Raw genomic sequence first — 23,642 nt, forward strand, 5'->3', positions numbered from 1 at the left:
ACAAAAACCACAGGAGTTTTAAAGAAAGAAAGTCAGAAAGATTCGGCACAAAACAAATACAATGAGGAGGCAAGAGTCACAGAATTGAATAATGAAATTTTCTACTTTTCAAATTTCAGTCATTCCCTATTAAAGAGAGCATCAACTATTACCAGGAAGATTTCCAGCTCTGGAAAGCAGCATAGAGGGAAGGGGAGATTAAAAATTTATGAAGAAATCAGTAATATTACAACAATTGACTTTTTCTCTATATTTCATAAGGTCTGCACTGTATTTCAAGAATAATTTGGGTTTAAGTATGTCAGTGTTCAAACTAACTTACCAGTATAGGTGTTTCTTCCCTGTAACAGAACTTCCTTAAAAGACTGCCCAGCATTTGTCAACTTGAGCTTTCAAAAGATAAATAAGAATACAGTACTAGATGGAAAACTATTTTTAATAGTATAATCACCGAAACTACAGTCTGTACCATAAAATAGGACAGGCACATTTGCTCTTGAAAAGCTACTCTAATCTCAATACCAGTTTTCAGCTGCTGTGTTATTCTCTGAAGACGAAATTCATACAGCTCCTAAGGTGTTCATAACACTTTAGACTATACAAAATGGGCCACAGTTTTTAAGTCCTATACATAATACAACACCACACAACCACCTTGGGTTTTCCACTTTCCTAAGGAAAGGCATGTTTCCTATTTTAAAGACACCTGAAAATTCTAAATTAAGCAGCCCACCAATAAGTAAGTCACTTTTCAAAACCGCTGAATTGTCTCCACTACACCTGTAATACAACACAGAAACCGGGGGCAGAGGGAATCTTATCAATACGTCCATACCTATATTTCATGCCAGTCTGCTTTGCAGTGGACTCTTTGAGAGAGATGTGATGCTGAGGGGTGAAGGTCCCTAGGCTGCGAGCGATGATAGCAACCGTGCGGAATTTGGCCCGGGCTGCGTTCACCACATTGGGGGCGGTGGAGCTCTGCTTGCTCAGAAGTCTGTCCTCACCATTCCGACTCTTCAAATTATGCTCGGTGCAGGCTATGGAGACTTGCATTGCTTCCCCGGGCACCGCACGGTCCCTCTCAGAACCCCAGAACACAGGCAGTCAGGAGAAATCGAGCAGTTGGGAGGGTCTGCTCGTCTTTTAACCCCTCCTTGCTCCCTCTTCCTCGGAATGCCGGCAGAGGAGTCCTCGCGGCTGACTTCCGAGTCCGGGAAAGTGGCAGGAGTGGCTGCGGTGCAGGACAGAGTCCCAGACACCAACAGAAGTAAACAGCCAGCCCTTAAGTTGTCACAGCAGCTGGAGCGCGGATCAGGCTCGCAAATCTTCCCAGGCAGTAATCTCGCTTGATTAAACAGCCAAATCCATGTAGTCGGGAGGCTTGGGCAGACGCCTGGAGCTAAGCATTCGTGCTGACTGCACGCAGCCCTGGCAGAGGCCCGTCCGCCGTGTCTGAATGCGGGTTCGCCTCTGGGCGATGGCTCAAATCCACGCAGGCATACCGCAAGATGCGCCGCTAGCACCCTCTGGACCAAAGGCAGGATGCTCTACTGGCGCGTGGAGCATCCCAAGAAGCAGCTAATGGCAAGCCGCTCCCCAGGGACCGGTGCTCTCCATCCACTCAGGCTGTCAGCTCCCTCCCTGGCCCACTCCGGGAGGTCCTAGGAGCTCCTCAAGACCCCTCCCCATTCATTTTCAGGCAAAAGCCTGGGTCATTGAATCCCTACCCACACGGTTTGCGGCTGCATGGAGGAGCAGGAAGGTCCCTTTAAAGAGCTCCTTGCCTTTGTGTGCGAGGGGAAAGCAAGAATCACTTTCACCAGACTCTTGCTGTAATAGAAGCTGGAGGGCTGCTTTTCAAGAGGGACTCTGCCCAGACTCAGACCAAATTCTGCTGCAGCACAACAGTTGGAATGGGGGAAGGAAAGATGGGGGTGCTTATGCCAGAGAACATGCCAGTGAATTAACACGTGAATGCTCTGTGACTGGTTTGTTACAACACAGCTTGAAATCCCTGTTATTAGCCTTACCAGCATTTATTTCACATTTGCATATTATTTACTTCTTAAGCAAATTAGTTTGAAGCTTACTGAAAAGACAGTACAGACTTTTCAGTCAAGTAACCTAACTTGCTGCAAAATCTATTCTGGCTCACAAAGGAGGGTGAAGGATGGGAGAGGAGGCAGCAATTTAGTGCACCTAGAAGGGGGCTGCACTAGCTAAGCAGAAGGTCCAAGTCACCATCCAGAAAGGTCCAGGGCATGTGACTGGGACTATGACCAGCTGGTGAGGACAAGCATTATCTCCAGGTCAAGGGTAGGCAGCAAGGCATCTCCTGTCTTCTCTGAATGTTCCTATGAGGCAGAAATATTGCCTGGTTCAATATCAGATTCAAAGCAACTCCTCAGTAAATGTGATTGAACCAAACCAAGCAGCAGGGGGCTAATAATTTATCTGTTTGAAATGCATGGCAGTCAGAGCTTTTTTTTAGATAGATATGCTTACAATAAAACTGTGGGGCTTCCCTGGTGGTCCAGTGGTTAAGAACCCGCCTACCAATGCAGGGGACAAGGGTTAGATCTCTGATTCTGGAAGATCCCACATGCAGGGGAGCAAAAAGTCCTTGCACCAGAACTACTGAGCTCGCGTGCTGTGTAACACACCTGAAGTCCAAGTGCTCTAAAGCTGGTGTCTGCAACGAGAAGACTTGCAATGAGAAGCCCGTGTACTGCAACAAAGACCCAGTGCAACCAAAAATAAAATTTTTTTAAATTAAAAATTTTAAAGTTTTAAAATTAAAACTGCACCTTCTGCAAAATCAGCTCTCTAAAGGTGGTTCCCAACAGAAACTGCTGTCAAGAAAAAAGGAAGTGTTTAAATCAATGATATTTGTAAACACCATCTCCATATTAGGCATTAGAAAGAAATGTGGAGAAAAAAATGAAGCACTATCCTTCTCAAGGAACTGGGCAACCTGGATGGGAAGAATAAGGCAATAACCCTTAAAGAGATTAATTTAAAAAGTTTGAAAGAGTGGTACGGACAGCAAGTACACTAGAGTTAAGCAGGAGAGTGATTATAGGAGGCTAGAGAAAGTTTTTCATTTTGATTTATCCTGTACATTTGTAGTGAATCCCTATTATGCACCTGATTGTTTGTTGCTGGGATACAAAGATAGCCTAGATGCAGACTAGACCTCCAGAAGCCCAGGCAGCCCTCAAAGACTACAGAACTTTGCCTAGGACATGAATTTGATTAGCTGGAGAGGAATAAGTCTATCTTCCCAGAGACTGGCTGGGGTGAGGAGAACATACACTCTGGCTGTGTCAATGTGACATATATATATATATATATGTATGTATATATATAGCAATTCTGACTACTTCTTCCCAAATTAAGTTGTATGAATGAAATTTTCAAATAGAATACATACCTATTTTGAATTTCATTCCAGAGATGAATCATAATGAATCAAATCATAACATTTTATAACCTGCATATAAGGTTTAAATGACAATGTGGAATCTCATCCTCTACCCTTCATGCTCTTCCCCCTCCTTATTTAACAAAATAAATATAGTGCCTACCGTTTAGTGGTTGGGAAGTGACTTTAGGAAGAGGTAAGTATTGTGGAAAGGGACAAATGAACCTAGGCTGCCTTCTTTTTACCCTCAGCTGCAGGGAAGTAGCTCCTGAAGCAAAATTTTGTTCCCTGGAATAAATAACAATGGGCAGAGAGGAAGCAGATCATTAGAACTTTTCTTTTTTTCACAGTAAGCTGGCTCATCGGGAATAACCAATGTGAATCAGGAAAAGAGTCAAAGTGAGAAGAGGAAGTAGTAGGAGGAATCAGAAAGAACAGCTCAGAAAAGGAGGGAGAGGCAGAATAAAGCAGCCTGGGAAGCAAGACAGAGGAACATGGTGATCACCACAGAGGGATCAGGAGCCAGTGGCTCCAGCTTGGGCACAGGCTGAGGGGGAAAAGGTATGGGAAGGCAGCTCAGGACTGAGGTAAGAGAGCTGCCCGTTCTTAGGGAGGAGGAACAGTGTGTTAGGGTGTGTGAGGTCTGGACACTGTTAACTGAGTGGCTTTCAGGTTTGCCAAGAACTAGCAGAGCAACGCCTGAAAGCATAACCAAAACCAGAACAGGGACTAGGTTATCAGAATAAAACATGCAAGGCAGAGAGAGCGCTTATGAGTCACTTATTTATCCCCCAGAGGACAAAGCAAGGTGCCTTGTTCAGAGCAGGCCTTCCATAAATATTAATAATCGAGAGAAGATGATAAGGAAGCTAAGTGAGAAAGAAGGGAAGAAAGGAGAAAGAGAGGGGTATGGGGAAAATGCCAAAATTTTCTATAAACTTGAATCCTTAAAAAAAAAAGAGAGAAAGCCCTGCATATTCTAGTTTTACACAGCCTGCTCACTTGAAAGGCACCAATAACTGCCCCACATTCATGTCTGTGCCTCTTGTGTGTTGACAACTGTCCGCCTTTAGTACCTGCCTCAAAGAGAATCAGAGGACCAAGGCCAGAGGGATGCTCACAGTGCTAGCCTCTTTCTGGTTGCCTGCAGTGAGCCTTTCCAGATCTAATGCTACATGGGCTTTCTGGCAGCCAGCCAGCAGCCTGGTGACATACCCCTGGCTGTGCTCACCCTTCCCAGCATTAGTGGGGCAGTTGGTCTCAGAGGCCCGGAAATTAGATAATGGTTGCTGGGAGAATGCTCTTTCCTCATAAGTCGGTGCTAATGGGTCACATGCTAATTGAGCTGGGAAAATTAGATTTCAAATGTGTACCTTTCCATGTCACACAATCAGATCACAGGATTCTCACTATTATTATTTCAGGTTCAAATAAGACACACAAATGGTGATGTAGATATATATGTAGCTATAGATGTATCTACTGCTATTGGGTCCCCCCACCCAAACTCATATGTTAAAGTCCTAACCCCAAATAAGTACCTCAGAATGTGACTATGTTAGAGATTAGTTCTTTAGAGAAGCAACTGAGGTAAAATGAGGTCATGAGGGTGGGCCCTAATCCAATCTGACTGGTGTTCTTATAAGAAAAGGAGATCAAGACACACACAGAGAGAAGATCATGTGAAGACCTAGAGAAAGAATCCACCTGCAAGTCAAATAGAGAGGCCTCAGAAACCTGCCCTGCTGATACTTTGATCTTGGACTTCTAGCCTCTAGAATTGTGAAAAAATAGATTTCTGTTGTTTCAGTCACCCAATCTATGGTATTTTGTTATGGCAGTCCTAACAAACTAATACAGCTGTTAATATTGTTTTTATTTTAATTTTTATATTATTGGTCAAGAGAAACTATTGGAATTCTCTGAAGAAATGCTCCTAAAAGTCATTAAAAGACCATGATGGATATCATTATCATGCCACTCCACAATTCTAAGCAAATATACAAATGTACTCCAAGGAAGAGCTCCAAATACAATCCATTTATTCCTTTCCACCAAGTCATGAAGCCTCTGCATGGTGCTCTTGATACAAAGAGGTAGTGGTCTTCAAGACACTTTTAGTACTTGTTCTTAATGATCTCCTTATTTGGTGAACTCACCCTATTAAGACTTTGCTTTATTCTGGGCATCTGTAATCCATAACCTCAGAAATGTCATGAGGCAATGGAGAGAAGCCTGCACTGGTAGGCCTAGCCCTGGTTGCAAACCCAGCTCTGTCACTTTGCCTGTGACTTTGGATGTCTTTATCCCTTTCTATGCCTCTGTTCTTTCACCTGAAATAGAAGAGGGATATGCATCTACTTCCAAGACCCTCTCTTGTGCTATAAGATTCCATGAGGTTCTTTTACAGAGAGATGTGAAGGTTGCAAAATTACATAGAGTCAAATTATCACTTATTCAGCAACTCTGCCTGGGTCTTAGCTGGTCTGTATTCATTACCTGATATTTGGGATTCTATACTGTTTATGTCAAAGAGTCACTGGGTCATGGTGAGAGAACTGGTTGGGAAGAGACCACAGGCTGTTTAACTCGCATCCTATCTTCTCATGCTCATGCATAGCGTCTTTCTGGTAACATGGAAGGACTCTAGGATATGGGATCAGTGGGAGCTGGGTGTGAATCCCAGCTCCGCTGTGCCCCTTCCTTCTCATATGTCACTGAGTGGGACTTTTAACCTCCCCGTGTCTCTATCCTTATAGAAAACTAGGTGCCCAAACATGCCTCTTAAAATGACTGTGGGAATGGCATGAAACAGTGCTTGAACCACAGCAGACACTTGATATCTCAGTATCCATCTCCATTTATTAATAGCAAGGTTATTGGGAAGTCATTAATCTCCTCACAAACAAGCTTACCCAGAGACCCCAGCAATCACCAATATCAGTGACACTCACACAGCACTTCCTATGTCCCAGGAACTCTTAGGAACACTTCAGATATATTAGTTTACTCAATCCTCACATAATCCCAAAGGGAGATGCCATGTCATCAACTCCAATCTACAGGGGACAAAATGGAAGACACAGAGAAGTTAAACAACTTGCCTAAGGTGACACAAGCTAAAAACTGAGATCTGGGATTTACCTCGGGGTACCTGCCTCCAGAGACTTGGCTCTTAACCACTGTGCATACTACTCCTCACTGCAAGGACTTCCTGTGAGAAAGGATTGAAATAGTGCCATTTTATGACTATAATTTGAAGGAAGTCCTAGTCTTATTATGAGTGAGGGAAAGAAATTCAATAGCGAAAGTCTAAAAATTTCAGAACAGTTAAATAAGCCATGCCTGGTAGCTTTTGAGTATACTGTTTAATCAACCTTTCCAAATACTTCATAATACATTATTCTTATTATGCAAGCAAAAAACTTTTTCCCAATTACCTGGCAAATTTTTGATTGATTCGATTTCCCACAGATAAAGTCAGAGCCAAATGCCTTGTGCTCAGTCTGCTTAGAACTTATGCTTTATATTCCATTGGAAACCACAGCCCACAGGAGCCAGGAAACATTTGAGTATGCAGCCAGGCAAAACTGGATTCATTCAAAACAGAAAAGAATCTGCTAATATGTGAAGAATCTTAAACATGCAAATGTACAGATGGCAAGCCACTTTATGTGCCTATTATTTGTGATTAAAAGAGGAATTGTTAGGATGTAAGTTTCCTATTTATCGGAAATACTTAACACGTGGGTTTAAAGAACAAATTATTACATTCTGACAAGTTGAACCAACCATGAAAATTAGCATGGGCCCACATTTGCATAGGCACAGGTTTTAGAATAATAAGTAAAACTGAAAGGACAAACTGAAAACACTCAAGGCTATGCTAAATAGAAGAAACTTCCAGATGTCTACCCTTCTGCTTCCCTGGAAGAAAAGTTTCAACAGAGAACCCCTACTAGGACCCCTATAAGCGTTCTCAAACCCCCAGCCACAAGTTCAAAACCAAATATAAGTAAAGGATAGTTAAGGTTTTCAGTGAACACAAACTATACCTTCAGCCACTGATAAATATTTCCTTAATCTGAAACTTCTGACACAACAGATGTATCAGCAATATCTTTCATATTTATCACTTTATTTGAGGCAAGATGCATAGTGTTATAGAAAGCAGGTGTGGAAGAAATTCACAATTCAGATTATTTTGCTCAGCCTTCTTCATGGAAAGTAATTTTTTATAAGCTTTGTCTGGAACATGGATATAGATCTGGGAGGAAATAGGGACAGAGGTCTGTTTTTTTTTTTTTAACAAATGTCATTAATTCTTCCTAAATTATAGCCATTAGTATAATTTCTCCCACTGCCTTCTAATACAACAAACTGGTCGGAAATATTTGCCATGTCTTTAGATAAAAGATTTTCCTAAAGAGCTTAACACAGAGAGAATTTGTTTTCAAAGATAATTAGAATTATTATACTTCATCCAATTTAAGATACCATTAACCACAAGATACATCATTACCTTGTACACCACTAAAATAGAAATTGTGGTCAATTAATTATAACACAATGCTTTTTCATCCCTCAGATTTTACATTTTAAATTTATCAAAAGAGTCTTTTTACACTTAGACTTTTCTGCCCAAAATTTCATTCTTGTACATACATACCTATAAAAAAAATGTAAAGGGAATAAACTATTTAATGTATTCCCAAAATGTGTTCACATTCAGAGTTTGATGCTTCTGAATGTTTAACTCAGAGTCATCAACGTCCACATCGCCCCATACAGTCATCCTTTGTGTAGGTAATGCAGGAACTTAAAAAAGAAAAAACAACATTCTCAACTATAGTCTCCGGGAGTTTATTCTGAGCTGTTGACATCTACTCTGAAAGTTGCAGCGCACATTTATAGGTATGGACAGCCACATCGTGATGGTCACGTGAAAGTGAAAGTCGCTCAGTCATGTCCAACTCTTTGCAACTCCATGGACTATACAGTCCAATGAATCCTCCAGGCCAGAATACTGGAGTTGGGGAGGCTTTCTCGTCTCCAGGGGAACTTCTCAATCCAGGGATCAAACCCCAAACCCCAGTCACCCACATTGCAGGTGGATTCTTTACCAGCTGAGCCATGAGGGAAACTCAAGAATATGGGAGTGGGTAGCCTATCCCTTCTCCAGTGGATCTTCCTGACCCAAGAATCAAACTGCATTGCAGGCAGATTCTTTACCAACTGAGCTAACACATAGCCAGGAACAAGTAGAGACCAAATCACTATTTCAGCAAAAGAAAACTATGTGCTTCAAAGAACTGGTGATTTCTAAGATAGTATATTAGAATATATATAGATAGTATATAAATGGATAGTATATTAGAAAATACTATAGTTCTATACAGTCAGCAAAAACAAGACTGGGAGCTGACTGTGGCTCAAATCATGAACTCCTTATTGCCAAAATCAGACTTAAATTGAAGAAAGTAGGGAAAACCACTAGACCATTCAGGTATGACCTAAATCAAATCCCTTATGATTATACAGTGGAAGTGAGAAATAGATTTAAGGGACTAGATCTGATAGATAGAGTGCCTGATGAACTATGGATGGAGGTTCGTGACATTGTACAGGAGACAGGGATCAAGACCATTCCCATGGAAAAGAAATGCAAAAAAGCAAAATGGCTGTCTGGGGAGGCCTTACAAATAGCTGTGAAAAGAAGAGAAGTGAAAAGCAAAGGAGAAAAGGAAAGATATAAGCATCTGAAGGCAGAATTCCAAAGAATAGCAAGAAGAGATAAGAAAGCCTTCCTCAGCAATCAATGCAAAGAAATAGAGGAAAACGACAGAATGGGAAAGACTAGAGATCTCTTCAAGAAAATTAGAGGTACCAAGGAAACATTTCAGGCAAAGATGGGCACAATAAAGGACAGAAATGGTATGGACCTAACAGAAGCAGAAGATATTAAGAAGAGATGGCAAGAATACACAAAAACTGTACAAAAAAGATCTTCACGACCCAGATAATCACGATGGTGTGATCACTCACCTAGAGCCAGACATCCTGGAATGTGAAGTCAAGTGGGCCTTAGAAAGCATCACTATGAACAAAACTAGTGGAGGTGATGGATTTCCAGTTGAGCTATTCCAAATCCTGAAAGATGATGCTGTGAAAGTGCTGCACTCAATATGCCAGCAAATTTGGAAAACTCAGCAGTGGCCACAGGACTGGAAAAGGTCACTTTTCATTCCAATCCCAAAGAAAGGCAATGCCAAAGAATGCTCAAACTACTGCGCAATTGCACTCATCTCACATGCTAGTAAAGTTCAAAATTCTCCAAGCCAGGCTTCAGCAATATGTGAACCGTGAACTTCCATATGGTCAAGCTGGTTTTAGAAAAAGCAGAGGAACCAGAGACCAAATTGCCAACATCTGCTGGATCATGGAAAAAGCAAGAGAGTTCCAGAAAAACATCTATTTCTGCTTTATTGACTATGCCAAAGCCTTTGACTATGTGGATCACAATAAACTGTGGAAAATTCTGAAAAAGATGGGAATACCAGACCACCTAACCTGCCTCTTGAGAAACCTATATGCAGGTCAGGAAGCAACAGTTAGAACTGGACATGGAACAACAGACTGGTTCCAAATAGGAAAAGGAGTATGTCAAGGCTGTATATTGTCACCCTGCTTATTTAACTTGTATGCAGAGTACATCATGAGAAACACTGGGCTGGAAGAAGCACAAGCTGGACTCAAGATTGCCAGGAGAAATATCAATAACCTCAGATATGCAGATGACACCACCCTTATGGCAGAAAGTGAAGAGGAACTCAAAAGCCTCTTGATGAAAGTGAAAGTGGAGAGTGAAAAAGGTGGCTTAAAGCTTAACATTCAGAAAACGAAGAACATGGCATCCGGTCCCACCACTTCATGGGAAATAGATGGGGAAACAGTGGAAACAGTGTCAGACTTTATTTTTCTGGGCTCCAAAATCACTGCAGATAGTGATTTCAGCCATGAAATTAAAAGACGCTTGCTCCTTGGAAGGAAAATTATGACCAACCTAGATAGCATATTCAAAAGCAGAGACATTACTTTGCCAACAAAGGTCTGTCTAGTCAAGGCTATGGTTTTTCCAGTGGTCATGTATGGATGTGAGAGTTGGACTGTGAAGAAGGCTGAGCATTGAAGAATTGATGCTTTTGAACTGTGGTGTTGGAGAAGACTCTTGAGAGTCCCTTGGACTGCAAGGAGATCCAACCAGTCCATTCTAAAGGAGATGGGTCCTGGGTGTTCTTTGGAAGGAATGATGCTAAAGCTGAAACTCCAGTACTTTGGCCACCGCATGTGAAGAGTTGAATCATTGGAAAAGACTCTGATGCTGGGAGGGATTGGGGGCAGGAGGAGAAGGGGACGACAGAGGATGAAATGGCTGGATGACATCACCGACTCGACGGATGTGAGTTTGAGTGAACTCCGGGAGTTAGTGATGGACAGGGAGGCCTGGCATTCTGCAATTCATGGGTTCACAAAGAGTCGGACATGACTAAGCGACTGAACTGAACTGAACCGAAGATAGTATACTATAAACTTCTACTTCGTGGCAACTTAAATCTAAAATACTGTAGAAGGAAGGGAGAGAAAACTTTTTGAGCACCCACTATGTGCCAGGTATTGTGCCAAAGCCTTCTACAGCCATTATCTCATTCCAGAAGAAAGAAAGAAAAAAAGCTAGCCTTTATTAAAAGTTAATTGAGTTCGCAACTAATTATTCTATAGGTGGATTTACAAAAGCATTCATCATCAGTCTTGCAAAACTGAGAAGTGAGTCAAACTCCAAAAGGGCTTACCATATAAATCACCCATGCCCAATGGGGCTGAAAAAATAACCAACCTAAAGGTCCTTCCAAAAATATGTAATGGGTAAAAATCCCCTTGCTTCAGTTCAAATTTGTTGTTCTTCTTTGGGTGAGAAAAGCCATTATTACACAAGTCACTCTACAGCATAGTATCTAATACATTTTTATAAAAAGATGTATTTCCTCACTTCTCTAGTCAGTTCATTTTCAAAGGGAAGGTGTTGTAAAAGAGCAGATCTAAGATCCTATGGGATTCTTTCTCATTTAAATCTTTCCCTGTGGCAGATCACAGGAAGTTCTTGTAGGAGACACTTCAGGCTTTCCTCACATTTAAATGAAACTCATTTTGGACTAAATAAACATCAAGTTCTCACCTTATGCGTCAACAAGGGCTGTACTGTCTGAAGTTTTTATAATTTACATGCATTACTCTTGTAAGCAAAATAAAATTTAAAGTTTAATCTATTTTATCTATTATAAGCTTATTGCAAATTCAACTAAGAGGAAACAGGGAGACATGGAGACAAGAAGGGAAAAAAAATGTCATGCATTTATCCAGACTTCCAGATTTTAACATTTTGTCAATATCTCCTTGGTTATCGGGTTTTTTCTTTTCCATGCATAGTTTTGTGATGGTTGTTACTGATGTTGCTGTCCTTGTTGTATAAAGTTAAATACTGTTCAAGGTATGTATCACTTACTTAATACTATCTCTTGGCATTTGTTGTTCGTTTGGGGTTTTTCCCCCATTTTTGGACATTATCTATCCTTAAGTGGCTTATTTGTCATCACCATGCATTGACCACCACATCAACATACATTTTCCATTGTTTAGTTGACAAGTTCTATGAGGCAAAGAAGCAGAGGACTCAGCCCCTCCCCTCAGGGCTCCTCTTCCTGGCTGGGGCATGTGCAGACATTCAGTGATAATTACTGTCTATTGTATACGTCAGGACAAGTGGTATAGTCATAACACACTCTCTAGAGGAAGAGGGAAAGATCATTGGGAGTTGCAGTTACAGTTGCAGTTACAAAAATCATGGTGTATATTAAGTACAGAGAAGCTCCCAGGCAAGGAAGGAGAGTAGGGGAGAGAGGAAGTAGCCTTAGCAAAGATGAGGAGGTGGAGAAGCTTATCAGGAAATAACAAGTAATAATGTTAGATAGAATCTTGTTGAAAAAGGGATTTACAGAAGAAATTATATAAAACAAATGTACATAAATCAGTTGGAGTCTGTTGAGAAAAGCCTGGAATAAAAGTCTGGGTGAAGACTCCACCCTCAGGGCAGTTGGGAGAGGTTGAAGGTAGAAAGTTCATCAGGGATTCTGATCCAGGGTGTAAAGAGTATTTTTGGAAGACCCATCTGGAAGCCAATAGAATGGCCTGGAATTGTAAAAGACTCAGTACAGGAAGACCAGTAGGAGACCGCTGAATCAGCCAGCCATGAGGTAAAACTTGCTGATGGAAGAATGATACTTCCCACTGTTTGTTCTAATAGATGGGAAAATGTTCACAATGCACTGTGAGCTGAAAAAAACAGTTTACAAAATCATATGCACAGTATGAGCCTATTTTGACAGAAGCAAAAATTATCTATCTCTGCAGAGAAATAAAAATATATGCCCAAATATATTTCTTATATTGGATATATTTGATATACCCAAATATTATCGGTAGTTGCCTACTGATAATAGGTAGGGATAATGATAATGGGTGGTGGAACTATGGGTGATTTTTATTTTCTTTATTTTAATAGTATATTATTTTCTGCTATGAGTACATATTACTTTTGTATTATGGATCAAAAATGTGGTACCCAGAGAAAAGAAATGATGCTTGAAGCATGAGGAGCCCATAGGCATAGTTATCAGGAAGAAAAGACCAATGACTTTTTAATATTTTATTTCACAGCCCCCAGTACTGTGGGATTGGAGAAGGAAATGGCAACCCACTCCAGTTTTCTTGCCTGGAGAATCCCCATGGACAGCGGAGCTGACGGGCTAAAGTCCATGGGGTCACAAAGAGTCAGACACGACTGAGTGACTTAAGCACAGTACTGTCGGATAAATGTCACTAAGCCAAGTCAGCTTAATTTTTAACACACAAGAATCTGGGAGCAGATTATCTTGGATGTGACCATTAAGCTTTGCTGACTGTTTGTTTCTCTGTAGACCTGATATGGATTCCTGCTGGGAAGGCAGGCAAGAAGTGGTCTGATCCACTAAGGACAGCAATAGTTAAACATGGACTATTACAGGGGCTTTTGGTAAGACTGACTACAAATTTTCCCAAATAAGCCTGGCTGATCCTCCTGGGAACTGGGCTCTACTAAAGGGAAGGAACCCTATGCAAAAATTATGGGCTTCCCTTGTGGCTCAGCTGGTAAAGAATCAGCCTGCAATGTGGGAGACCTGGGTTTGATCCCTGGGTTGGGAAGATCCTCTGGAGAAGGGAAAGGCTACCCACTCCAGTATTCTGGCCTGGAGAAGTCCATGGACTGTATAGTCCATGGGGTCGCAAAGAGTCAGACACGACTGATTCAAGTCCACAGTTAATCAAATTAAGGCAAACTGAGCTCCTTAGGAGAAAAGGACATGTCTCAATCATCCTATCATACAGCTATGCAGAGAGGTGCTTTACTAATTTCCCCTGACTGAATAGATGGACTTATACCAACCCCTGAAGTAGTGCCAGACCAGGTGGAAATCTGCTATATAGAAATCAAACCTCTATGTTGAAACTTCTAAGACATCTTTAATAACTGTGGTTTGTCCCCAGTATTCTGTATTCACCCTTCTCCATACATTTTACTTATTTTTTTACATACTTCCTTTGTGATGGAATGAAATAGGGGAGGAATGTAACATGGTATTTCTGTGGAGATGTTAGAAATATTGACAAATTAGTCAAAATGAGGGGACAGAGAAAGAAAAAAAAAGTAGCTAAAAATCAAATGTAGAGATTGATTTGGAAAAGAGACACAAAACTTGAGTATAATCTGTTGACTGAATCCATAGGGAGGTGGTTGGTCAGGTTTGGGAAAAGGTTACTACATTAGTTTCCTAGGACTGCCATCAAAAATTATTACAAACTTGATGGCTTAAGACAACAAATATTTATTCACTTACAATTCTGGAGGCCAGAAGTCTGAAATCAAGGTGTCAGTAGGGCTACACTCTAGGGGACAATTCAGTCTTTGCATCTTCCAGCATCCCTTGTGACTACATCCCTCCAGTCTCTGAATCCACTTTCAAATGGCCTTCTCCATGTGTCTGTGTCTTTTCCTCTTCTGTCTCTCATAAGGACACTTGGCACTGAGTCTAGAGTCCATCTAGGTAATACAGGGTGATCTAACTCCAAGATCTTTAACTTCATTACATCTATAAAGTTTTTTTTTTTTTCCAAATAAGGTCATATTCATAGGTCTCAGGGATTAGGACATGGACATATCTTTTGGGGGCTTCCCATTAAACTGACTGTGGTCAGCTTGGGAAAGGCATGGGTTAAATGGGAGGAAGATAGGAAAAAGATGGGGAGAGAAGAAGGCAGTGGACTTGCTTTCCAATCTGACAAGAGGGCAAAACTGAAAATACAACAAAACAGTCCAAGACTGTATGGGGATATAAACCCATTCAGAATATGGGTTTGAGCAGCTCTTATCTGAGAGTGGTTTATATAATAAGAGAGAAGCAAGAAAGTTTTCCTGGATCAAAGAAGGAAGGTTGGTCTGCCCAGGCCCCACACAGAAGCTCTTTGCCCAGGAAGAACAGAACCAGCTTAGGCATAGAGATCACACATAAAGAATCCATATGAAAAGGCCATCAGTCATCACATTCATGTTGAGAATAGAATGGCCCACTAAACAGAAGCCCTCTCTGGAAGAGGAACTGGCCTGAGAAAGGGGCAGGAGTGAAATAATGGTGCATGGACTACTTGGGAGGTATAAGCAGCAATAACACTAGAAGCAGCAATAACACAAATCAGACGGGAATGAAAAAGTGAGATGGAAGCTGTGAGGCATACAAGCTATGGAGGAACTAGCAGTGAGTATGTCAGTCACTCAGTCATGTCTGACTCTTTGCGACCTGATGGTTGGGACCCACCAGGCTCCTCCATCTATGGGACTCTCCAGACAAGAATACTGGGGTGGGTTGTCATTCCCTTCTCCAGGGCATCTTCCCAACCCAGGGATCGAATCTGGATCTCCCACATTGCCGGGAAGACTCTTTACCATCTGAGTCACTAGAGAAGACTGTGATAAAACCCCAAGAAATGGTTGGCTTGTTGATATCATTATTACCATATTCCTGATCAAGAGTAACCCCAAGGTTTATTGTTCATCTTTCTTTTGGGTAAAAATTTGAACTATCATGTTAGCAGAGATGTTAGAATCTAGTAGTCATATAGCATTATGTGATCCAGGACTAGAGAATATCAAATTTAACTGGAACTTGAATTCCAGACTCAGTTATAAGAAAAGAGACTTTCAGTCATATGACTCAGTATGAGACCAACTATCCAGGAATGACATTAAATCCATAAGGACTGAACACTCCTCATTAAAAATGAAGCTGTGGAAACTCAACAATTTAAGACAGATACTAAGGAGACTGATTCATCAGAATGGTTACTGAGGCCAAAGTAGACCAGTCTCTAAAATGGAAGGATAGTTCTGAAATATTAAACCATAATTTATTTACAGGGAATGAAAGGAATTTGGACATAATATTAAAAGATATAATATTGTATAAACCAATAATTTTAACACCACTTTGTTGTGATTATAAACTATACATGTATATAATGTACTAGATATTTTATACAATTAGTAGTATAATGTATATGTAACAGTACAAAAGGTGGGGAATGAATGGAACATGAATCTCTACTGAAGCAAAATTTCTATGTTTTAACAGAACGAAGTTAATTTTACTCTGGAGTAGATTGTGAAAAGTTAAAGTACATATTTTAATCATTATAGCAATCAGTAAGAAATAACTAAAAAAAATCATTTTAAAAAATCAACAAAGGAATTGAAACATCTGTTTAACAGAAAGGAAGGCAAAAAACAAAAAAGTAAGCACTTGAAGTACAAAATGAATTTAATGAGGTCACAGAATGTAAGATCAATATACCAGAATCTATTATATATTTACATACTAGCAATGAACAATTTAAGAAAACAAATTTATTTGCCAGATCAAAGAGAATAAAAAACTTAGAAATAAATTTAGCAAAATAAATTCAAGTCATATACTGAATACTACAAATATTGCTGAGAAATTAAACATTTAACTAATGTTCATGTTCACACATTGAAATAGTCAATACTAAGGACAAGTTGTCAAGATGGCAACTCTCCCCAAACTGAAATTCAATACAATCCCTATCAAGCTCAGCAGATCTTTATAAAAAAATGACAAGCTTATTCTAAAATTTATGTGGAAATGCAGAACTCTTAAATAGCCAAAATATTTTGAGTAAGAAGAACCAGAGGACTTACACTCTCTGATTTCAAAACTTACTATAAAGCTATAGTAATCAAGAGAGTGGTGTTGGTGAAGGATATGCATATAGATTAATGGAAAAGACTCAGAGTTCACAAATAAGTTTTTACATTTATGGCCAATTGGTTTTTAGCAATTGTGTCCATACAATTCAACTGGGAAAGTATAGTCTTTTTCAAAGAATGGTGCTAGTACAATTGGATATTCACATGCAAAAAACAAAAAAGAACTCAGACACTTGCCTCACATCCTATACAAAACTCAACTGCAAATGGATCATAGACCTAAATTTGAGAGGTAAATTATCTGTACTAAATTATCCTTACTAATTATCCTAGTTAGTAAATTATCCTAATTACTAAATTATCCTTACTAAATTATCTGTAAGGAAACAGGAGAAATCTCTGTGAACTTGGGTTTGACAAGGATATGATGCCAAAGGCACAGTTCATGAAAAGGAAAAAATATAAATAGGATTTCCTAAAATTGAGAATCATTTTACTTAAGAACATATCATTAAGTAATGTAAAAACAAGCCATAGACTGGTTTAAGATTTTGCAAATCAAATATTTGGTAAAGGATTTGTATCTAGAAAAATAACACAAATAACTATTTAAAAAGATTTACAACCCAATCTTTTTAAATGAGTGAAAGATCTTAATAAACATGGTACCAAATGAAATACAGTAGGCATATGAATGGCTAACAAGCACATGAAAAGAAGTCAACCTCATTAGTAACTAAGGAAATGCACACACACACACACACACACACACAACTCAACATACTCCTACACGACAACTAAAACGGCTATATTTTTTAAGCCATATAATACCAAGAGTTAGTGATTATGTGGATAAACTAGAATGCTCTAGTAAGAATGTCAAATAGTACAGCCACTATGAAAAACAGTTTGGTAGTCTCCTAAAAAGTTAAGCACAAATTTACCATATAACCAAGGAATTCTACTTCCAGGTATGAAAACATATGGCCTTATAAAGATGTGTCCATGAATGTTCATAACAGCACTATTCATAATAATTAAAATTAGAAATTATTCAAATGTCCATCAAACAGTAAGTGGATAAACAAAATGTGGCATTTTAATGTAATTCTAAAGTGAAGTGAAGTAAAAGTCATTCAGTCGTGTCCAACTTTTTGAGACCCCATGGACAGTAGCCTGCCAAGCTTCTCTGTCCATGGAATTCTCCAGGCAAGAATACTGAAGTAGTTGCCATTCCCTTTTCCAGGGGATCTTCCTAACCCAGGGATTCAACCTGGGTCTCCTGCATTGCAGGCAGATTCTTTACCAATTGAGTCACCAGGGAAGCCCTAATGTAATTCTAATCAGCAGTTAAAAGAATGGACTACTGATACATGCAACAATCTGAATCATCCTCAAAAACATTAAGCTAAGTGAAAGAAGCTAGACAAAAAGTCTACATATTATATAATCTTATTTTTATGATAGGCCTAGAAAGTCACGTTTACAGACAAAACAGATCAGTGGTTGCCTGGGACTGGGAACAGAGACAGGAATTAACTATAAATAGGCATAAGACGCTTACTCCTTGGAAGGAAAGTTATGACCAACCTAGACAGCATGTTAAAAAGCAGAGACATTACTTTGCCAACAAAGGTCCATCTAGTCAAAGCTATGGTTTTTCCAGTAGTCATGTATGGATGTGAGAGTTGGACCATAAAAAAAGCTGAGCGCTGAAGAATTGGTGCTTTTGAACTGTGGTGTTGGGAGAAGACTCTTGAGAGTCCCTTGAACTGCAAGGAGATCCAACCAGTCCATCCAAAAGGAAATCAGTCCTGAGTGTTCATTGGGAGGACTGATGTCCAAGCTGAACCTCCAATACTTTGGCCACCTGATACGAAGAGCTGACTCATTTGAAAAGACCCTGATGCTGGGAAAGATTGAGGGCGGGAGGAGAAGGGGACGACAGAGGATGAGATGGTTGGATGGCATCACCGACTCAATGGGTAAACTCCTGGAGTTGGTGATGGACAGGGAGGCCTGGCATGCTGTGGTCCACAGGGTTGCAAAGAGTCAGACATGACTGACATGAACTGAACTGAACTGACTGAGGCACAAAAACTTTTTTCAGGTTATAGGAATATTCCAAAGCTGAAATTTGATTATGAATTTTATACACTCACTGAAATTATTGGATAAAGCTTATTAGGGTGAATTTTATGGTATAGAAATTATATATCAATTAAGCTGGGTTATTTTTTAACAAAAAACAAAGCATGACTTTGTTGAGAGAGAAAATGTCTTTTTTAAAGCCCCAGACTTCCCTTTCTATATTAGAAAACTGGAGAAAAATTGGAAGTTATAACATAGAATTTATCATAAACTCCCAGGGTTCTGGGAAGCCTCTGAGAAGTTTCCAACAGGATCAGGAAGAACAGTAAGTTTAACTGTTGTGGGGTCCCCAGAAGAGTCTGTGCTTCCTGCATCATAGGGCTGAGACATTAGAAGCCCCACCAAGGTTGAGGGCATCTCAACCTTGGATCAGATGCCTGATCCATGGAATCTCAAAGTTCCTTACTGAGCATGACCCTGGGTTTGGTATGGTTTGCAGGAATACAAGAGCAGCAATGGGGGAGGGTAGCCCCAGAGGCAGCTTCACAATCACCCATATTATCAATGGCAACAAAGCAGCCAAGGATCCTCAGGGCCTTTGGTGCACACAGAAGATCACAGAGCACAGAACTGGAAACTGAGGCAGTGCGAGGTTTGCAGTCAAAGATACAAGACTGAGCGAGAACTCTGGAACACATAGGCATCAGGTGAGCAAGGGACAACTCAGAAGAGAGCAGCCAGAACCTGGAGAATGGCATCAAGACCAGCTCTGATGGGGTACTGGAACTCTGAACTAGCTAAATGTTTAACCAAAGCTTTTATTTAAATCGGAAGTGGATGGATTGCCTTAATTTTACAGGGTTCTTCTGCCCTTAGCAGAATGAGGGGCTTTAGAACAAGCAGAGAGCAGTCAGTAAAAAAAACTCCTCTTTCTGACCATGGATGGACATTTGCAGGATGTGAAAGGTTCCCAGTTAGCTGTTAACTTGAGCCTTGAGCCTTGTAGGCTGTCCTGCCAGGAAAAGAACATTTCATGTACCACAGTGGCTGACTCTTCTGGATTTAAAGGGACCTTACTTTATCAGATTAGGAAGTCTCCTTGCCTATCTTGAGCGCCACTGGCATCTTCTAAAGCAGAGTTTGAGCAGACAGACAAGGTGCCCAGCAATAAATGGCTGGGGCACTAGCTTCTTGTCACTGAAATCTTCCCACTTTGAGCCTCAGGCAAACCCCCTAGCTGCAGGAGGCTCTGCCACGGTTTGCTTCGGCAACAAGCACACTGAATCACTAGATCCCAAGAGTGTTCTTTGGTTTATACCCCAGGTGTTTTAGATTCATTTACAGATCAATTAAGCCATTTGGAACTCTTTAAGTGACATTTTGAAGTGAGGTATCATTAAACAAAAACCAATCGGAAGCAGAGTCATTCCATTTCCTTGCTAGTCAGATTAGATTGTCTATATAAACGGCTATTGTGCTCCACATCCAGAGGGGGATTTGCCATTCCACAGCTAACACCATTATTCAGGCCCAGTATCACTCACTCAAGAGCACAGCACATTATTTATAGCAATATGATTGTTTGTTAGCAAAGTTTTCATGTGGGGGAAGGGAAGAGAAGATATTTGGATTCCTCATGTTTTTGGCTTGGGTTTTTTTTTTTTTAATTGAGTAGGAGTGAGTTATTTAATGTTACTTGTAGGTAAATGAGAAAATACACTCCTTCCAGCAAATGATTGCTTGATTTTAATATCCTTGTAATCATTGTTAATTGTTAAACTGTCTTCTGAATTCAAAAGGCTGTCATGTGGAGGAGGAAGGACATTTGGTAACGTTGCTATGCAGGACAGAAACAGGACAAGCAGAACTGGCAACTGGCAGGCTGGGGCACAGGGTAAAGGTCTGATAATGTGGGTTGTTCAACAGCACATCAGGCTGCCCACCTGGAGATCTGGTAGGCTTGATGTTACTGCAAGCACTTCAGTTGTGGCCACAAGACCAGTTGTCAGTACATGATAGAGAAAAAAAAGAGGATCTACTTCTCAGAATGGTAGCTGTGTTCCATGGGTTAGTTCAGGCAGTAAGAAACTGAAAACAGCTTTGATGACCTCAGTTTTTAGGTTTAGCAAGTCCAACATCCCTCTTCTTTTCTTTTGATAATAGCATCCTATATGTCAAGTGGGACAGACTCCACTCCCAGGCTCCTGGTGTGGTCATGGGATCCAGCCCAGATAGTGAAAGAGCATCATCACCCACATTACACTGATTAACTCAAGATAACCATGTGACCCTGCAGTTCAGTAATGCTCAAATCTTGGACTTTTATTGGAAAAGAGAAACCCTATTTCTTTTGGACGTGTAGCTATTCAAGCCTAAAGTCATCTAGGGCTGTTCCAAGGAAAGGACTGCTGGAGCATGAACTGGAAGGTCAGTAGGGAGACCACATTCTCTAGAGGCCCATCTCCTGGTGGCCTTCTTCAGGAGATGGTGTCTGCTCTTTTCTACTCTGGTGCTTTATCTACTGTGTTATGGTGACTTTGCTACTTGGTCTCTGCTCCCACAGCTGCTAGGACTACAGACTGACTAATTGTAAACCTCCTATTCAAATTCCCCAAGAAAAAGAACCGACTGCACCAGCTAGTCATCATCCATGTGATGCGCCAGCCACCATGGAATGCTGTCTTCATGTCAGGCACTGTTATGGACTGAATATTTGTGCCCCTACCTCCAAGTTCATATGCTGAAACTCTTAACCACCAAGGTGATGGTATTTGAAGGTGGAGCCTTTGGGAGGTAATTAGGTTCAGAGGAGATCATGAGGGTGCCCATGATAGGATTAGTGTCCTTATGTTAGGTAGTAAGATGATGCTAAAGCTGAAACTCCAGTACTTTGGCCACCTCATGCGAAGAGTTGACTCATTGGAAAAGACTCTGATGCTGGGAGGGATTGGGGGCAAGAGGAGAAGGGGACGACAGAGGATGAGATGGCTGGATGGCATCACTGACTCGATGGACGTGAGTCTCAGTGAACTCTGGGAGTTGGTGATGGACCAGGGAGGCCTGGCGTGCTGCGATTCATGGGGTCGCAAAGAGTCGGACATGACTGAGTGACTGATCTGATCTGATCTGAAGAATAATAAACAGAAATCCAGAATGGCTGTGGCTAAAAGACAAGGAAGAGAAAAGCCCGCGAAAATAGAACAAAGGAAGGTCCGAGGACCTGAGTGAGGACCTCAGGTAGAACAAACAGCACTCCTGGTTAGCCCAATTTACATAGGGCAGGCCGGGGGGGAGGAAAGTACATATAAAAAGAGGAGCCAAAGAGCCGAGGCTCCCCTCTCTTTTCTTTGTGTCTTTGGGTCAGCATGCCCTCACGCTTCGAGGATGTATTTTCCTGCTACTTTCTAAATAAAATTGAGCTGTAACATGGAGCTGTAACACTGATCTGTCTAAGAGCTATAACACGGTCTGTCCAAGACTTGAGAGCTATAACACAGTCTGAGAGCTATGACATGCTGAGGGCTCTAACGTCCATCGCTTCAAATTTTTGTTGAGACGAGACAAACCAAGGAGAATACACTCGCCTGACACTTATAAGAGGAAGACACTAGAGCTTCAAACTTCTTTTTTTATGTAATATTGTAGATGCGGAAGCATTATAGCTTTAGGCTCCCTCCTTAGATAATTAGATAATTACCAATGTTCCTTCCAATTTTAGGTTTCTACAATTCCTTTTTAATCCTCTTCTAGTTGTTCTGTTTGGGTTTTTGAAGGAAGTTGCCAAACAGAGAATCTCATGCATTCTGCTCCTTCTGTCATCTACTACCCAATACCTGTCCCACTGAAGGCTTAGGCATCAGCTTTTAACAAGAGGAAGGAGATTCAAAAACAAAACCAAATCTGGAATAGCCAGGCTTGTCTAATATGACATGGCGATTCAGTCAGATCTTAGCAGGAAAAGGATGGTACTCCACAGGTCATCTGAAGAGAGTACTTCAAAGATTATTGACAAGATGTAAAGGGAGTGGCCCTCAAAGGGAGTATATCTGTAAACCATAGTGCTCCAGGCTTAGTAGCAGCTGAGTCTATTACCACCCCTAGGGCGGAAGGGATGATTGAAATGAATGGTTACCAGAATCTAGAAAAGAAGCGGGCTGAGTGACGGCTACCTGGCAGAATTTGTGACCCTTACTTAGGATAGAGAAATACAGCTGGCCCACTGGGAAGCTTAAGGAATAAATATCCCTTGCTCCCAATCTCCTGCCAACTGGCTGAACCCAGCTGGAAGCCAGTGGCCACAAGAGCATGAAGCAGCTTTTTTGGAGTACAAAGCAGAGTAGAAAAGAGTAGGGCATGGCTCTGGAGCAGTAAACACATGGAGGGAAATGTATTTCAGCTACATTTTCCTTCAAGTAGGCAAAAATATCTCAACACATCATAGCCCACTGATAAGTCTTCACTGCCAAAGGCCAATCCAGTCCTGACAGGCACTTCTGTTGGTGGAGCCAGTTTGCCCTGCCTGAGGGTACCATGAAGTGAGAATCTGCCCTGTCCACTAAGTGAACATTGACCCTGGACAGGGAGGACAGTCTTGAGTGATCTGTTTAAAGTGGCTAGAAAGGCTTGGTTCCTGATCCTTCAGGCAATTCCCAAGAGACAGTTGAATAGAATACTTCTCTTCCTTCAGTCAAATGCCTAATTTTAATCAAAATGTGGAGAAATATTACATTTGAAAAGTAGGAAGTGAAAAAT

General features: G+C 40.9%; 1 protein-coding gene across 3 annotated transcripts in view; it reads right to left on the minus strand.

Moving 5' to 3' along the window:
• KCNAB1 (potassium voltage-gated channel subfamily A regulatory beta subunit 1) overlaps window positions 1-23,642 on the minus strand; it is a 461,725-nt gene that overhangs the window by 287,398 nt on the left and 150,685 nt on the right. Inside the window, exon 1 of one of the 3 annotated variants that reach the window (XM_025289406.3) lies at window positions 836-4,343. The exons of the other annotated variants lie outside the window; for them this stretch is intronic. Within the exon in view, the coding sequence (XP_025145191.1) occupies window positions 836-1,056 (221 nt within the window). The 5' untranslated portion in view covers window positions 1,057-4,343. Of the gene's footprint in view, window positions 1-835; window positions 4,344-23,642 lie in introns of those variants that run through there. 3 annotated transcript variants of the gene reach the window in all.

The sequence above is a fragment of the Bubalus bubalis genome, chromosome 1, assembly GCF_019923935.1.
Source record: "Bubalus bubalis isolate 160015118507 breed Murrah chromosome 1, NDDB_SH_1, whole genome shotgun sequence".
NCBI lineage: Eukaryota > Metazoa > Chordata > Mammalia > Artiodactyla > Bovidae > Bubalus > Bubalus bubalis.